Source organism: Ipomoea nil, unplaced genomic scaffold (genome assembly GCF_001879475.1).
Source record: "Ipomoea nil cultivar Tokyo-kokei standard unplaced genomic scaffold, Asagao_1.1 scaffold0099, whole genome shotgun sequence".
Taxonomy (NCBI): Eukaryota; Viridiplantae; Streptophyta; class Magnoliopsida; order Solanales; family Convolvulaceae; genus Ipomoea; species Ipomoea nil.
Window position 1 is genome coordinate 717,936 of NW_017616527.1, and position 3,657 is coordinate 721,592.

Below are 3,657 nucleotides of genomic sequence, written 5' to 3' on the forward strand. Positions count from 1 at the left end.
ACTCTCGTCACCATCGATGTCCTCAACAGAATCTGCATCAGAATACCCAACAACCTGTGCATGTCTTCTATCTTCATATAGTAAACCCTGTCCTGGTGCTCTCTTGATATACCTTAGAATGCGAACAGCAACATCCCAATGAGTATCACAAGGATTCTCAAGAAACTGACTCAACACACTAACTGCAAAAGAGATATCTGGTCGTGTGATTGTGAGGTAATTCAATTTTCCAATTAATCTCCTATATCGTTCTCGGTCAAGTAATGGCTCCCCCTGTCCTGGTAAGAGTTTAACATTTGGATCCATTGGATTATCCACCGGTCTACAATCCAACATGCCATTCAAGGATAGCCTTAACTTTAGCTCCATCAACCTCAATTCCATTTGCACTCACAATATAGCCAAGAAAGTGAATTGAAGATGTACAAAATTCACACTTTTCAAGGTTGGCATATAGTTTATGCTTCCTTAAAATGGTGAATATTTTGTGCAAGTGTGTGACGTGTTCATTCAAATCATGGCTGTAAATAAGAATATCATCAACGTAAACCACCACAAACTCACCAATATACCCCCGTAGCACATGATTCATGAGCCTCATGAAAGTGCTAGGAGCATTTGTGAGTCCAAATGGCATGACAAGCCATTCATATAGACCTTGTTTGGTCTTGAATGCTGTCTTCCATTCATCACCCTCACGGATTCTAATTTGGTGATAACCAGATTTTAAGTCCACTTTAGAAAACACGCAAGCACCACAAAGTTGATCAAGCATATCATCTAAACGGGGGATGGGAAATCTATATTTCACCGTAATCTTGTTGATTTCTCGACAATCAACACACATCCTCCATGTTCCATCCTTCTTTGGCACTAGTATCACGGGCACTGCACATGGACTAAGGCTTTCTCGAATTTTCCCCTTAGCTAAAAGTTCCTCCACTTGCCTTTGAATCTCCTTAGTCTCCTCAGGACTACATCTATAGGCTGGACGGTTTGGAATTGGTGCCCCGGGTACCAAATCAATATGGTGCTCGATTCCTCTCAAAGGGGGCAATCCCTTAGGAAGTTCCTTTGGAAAAACATCACCAAATTCTTGCAAAAGAGAAGATATTTCCTTGGGCATATGTTCAAGGCTAATATTTTCAAGGTTAGCCTCTTTAAAAAGTATCAAGTAAATAGGTCTCCCCTCTCTCAAAACTTTTTCCACGATTTTTCCAGTACAAAAGAAATTTTGTTTCTTCTTTTTCTCCTCTCTTTTTTGTGCACTCATTTCTTTTATCTCTCCTTGTTTTCCACTCAATTCTTTTTCACTCAAATTTTCTATTTCACTCATTCTTTCTTTTCCATTCTTTTTTTCTTTTTCTCTCTCTTTCTTTTCATCCTCAAAAATCTGTTTTGGGGATAAAAGTACAAGTACAATTTTTCTACCATTATGAAAGAAAGAATATTTGTTGGTGTGTCCTTCGTGAGTTGTCTTCTTGTCAAACTGCCAAGGACGCCCCAACAACACATGAGCAGCTTGCATAGGCACCACATCACACAAAATGCTATCTTCATATTTTCCAATAGACATGGGCACCATCACTTGCTTGTCCACTTTAATCTCCCTAGTTTTGTTTAACCATTGCAAAGAATATGGGGTAGGGTGTGATCTAGTTTGCAAGCCAAGCTTATTTGCCAATTCAGTGCTAGCAACATTAGCACAACTTCCACCATCAATGATCACCTTGCAAACCTTCCCATGAACATGACACCGTGTGTGGAAGATGTTCTCCCTTTGTGCCTCATCTTCTTTGGCTTGAGCATTCAACATTCTCCTCACCATCAAGAACTCCCCTTCTACAGCTTCTTGAATTTCAGCACTTTCCCCTTGTGAATCCTCATTGCTCATCTCTTTATCTTGGTCAGATTCAGTTTGAATATCACCAAAATCATTAATTATCATTGTTTTCTTATTAAGACAGTCTTTGGCAATGTGTCCTCTTCCTTGGCACCTAAAACAACGAACACCACTTGGTTTAGTTGAAGAAAATTCAACTTTACCTTTACTTTTATCAACAGCTTCTTTCGGTTTGCTAGCTTCTCCTTTGGAGTCATTTTTCCATTCCTTTTGTCCCTTGCTAGCTTTCCAATTTGAAGTGTTGGATTGGGCCCTCTTTTTCCTCTTCATGAGCTTTTTCTCAATTTGGACAGCCTTTTGAACCATCTCTTCATAGTCCACAAAATCATGCATTTCCATCTCCTCACAGATGTCCCAATTTAGCCCCTTGATGAAACGGGCAATGGTGCTTTGTGGATCCTCCTCCAAACCCAGCTTTGTCATCAATTTCTCATTTTCATGGTCATATTCAGCTACGGACAGCCTCCCTTGCACCAAATCTTGGAGTTGTTGATAGAGCTCACGGTAGTACCAAGTTGGAATGTACTTCTTGCGCATGGCTATCTTCATTTCTCTCCATGATTCAATAGGTCGGTCTCCACTTCTTCTCCTTGTCAACACTAACTTATCCCACCATAAAGTGGCATAATCAGTGAATTCCAAGGCTACGAATTTCACCTTCTTCCTCTCCGAATAATTGTGACAATCAAACACCCTCTCTACCTTACTCTCCCACTCTAGATAGGCATCCGGATCACTCTTCCCTTGGAAATTAGGCATACTCATTTTAATGTTGCCCAAATCATCATCTACATCCCTTCTTGCTGCCCTTCTTCTCCCTCTTTCTCTCCTTCCCATTTCTATCTCACTATCCTCAATCTCCTCACTATCATAGCCCGTAGAAGACTCAACTCCCACATTCCCTTGGGCTCTCAAATTATATCTCCTCCGTTCTCCCTCATTCCCTTGTGCCCTTTGATCATTTCCTCCCTCATTTCTATTTTGTTCCCTCTCCAATTCTAACCTCTCCAAACGGTCAGCCAGCTCACTCATTAAATTACCAAGCCTAGTAAACTCCCCTTTCATATCCACCATACACTTGGTATTTGGACTCATGCTTGACTCATTATTAGATTGGCCAGACCCCGACATATTGAGCTGCAATAGAAACAAAAGTGCAACAACAAGATAAAAGATTAAGTTGGACCTCACTTCTCTCCCTCACACTCACTCTTTTTAGGGGGTGATCACTCAAATTTTACCACTCGTGTATGAACACTCTATTATGCTCACAAGTTCAAATCACACACAAGTTGAATTCAAGGACCTTTCTTGGAATTCTAAGAACAATTTCAACTCAAACAAGGAGATACCACACACAAAGACGTACGATGACAAGAATAAGAAAGGATATGAATGAAAAATAGAGGATATACAAAGTATATTTATGTGTGGCAACAAAAAAAAATGAACAAAACTCAAAAGACAGAACTAGAAGATATCATCCCCAGAAAACAAGATTCTGCCAGTGTATTTCTCAGAATTTTCTGTGTTTGTGTATGGATTCTTTCGGCAAAATTTTTTTGTGGAAGGGAATATTGATGAGTTATCTATTACCACAAAAAAAATTCAGATCAAATAAACAAGAGGAACTATTTTTTCAGATTTTTTTTTCTAACAGCGCAAATAGGGCAATCCTGGCATATTTACAATATAGGATGGTTTGATGTGACTTTCAGTGTCTATCAACATATATGGATCTTTTTGAATGAGTT

At 39.5% G+C, this 3,657-nt stretch overlaps 1 protein-coding gene across 1 annotated transcript; it reads right to left on the reverse strand.

Annotated features, from left to right (window-relative positions):
- Nucleotides 1-322: 322 nt before the first annotated feature.
- On the reverse strand, nt 323-3,034 carry LOC109179930. Its single transcript, XM_019329433.1, has one exon. It carries the CDS (start codon nt 3,032-3,034, stop codon nt 323-325), a length of 2,712 nt encoding a protein of 903 aa, XP_019184978.1.
- Nucleotides 3,035-3,657: the final 623 nt, after the last annotated feature.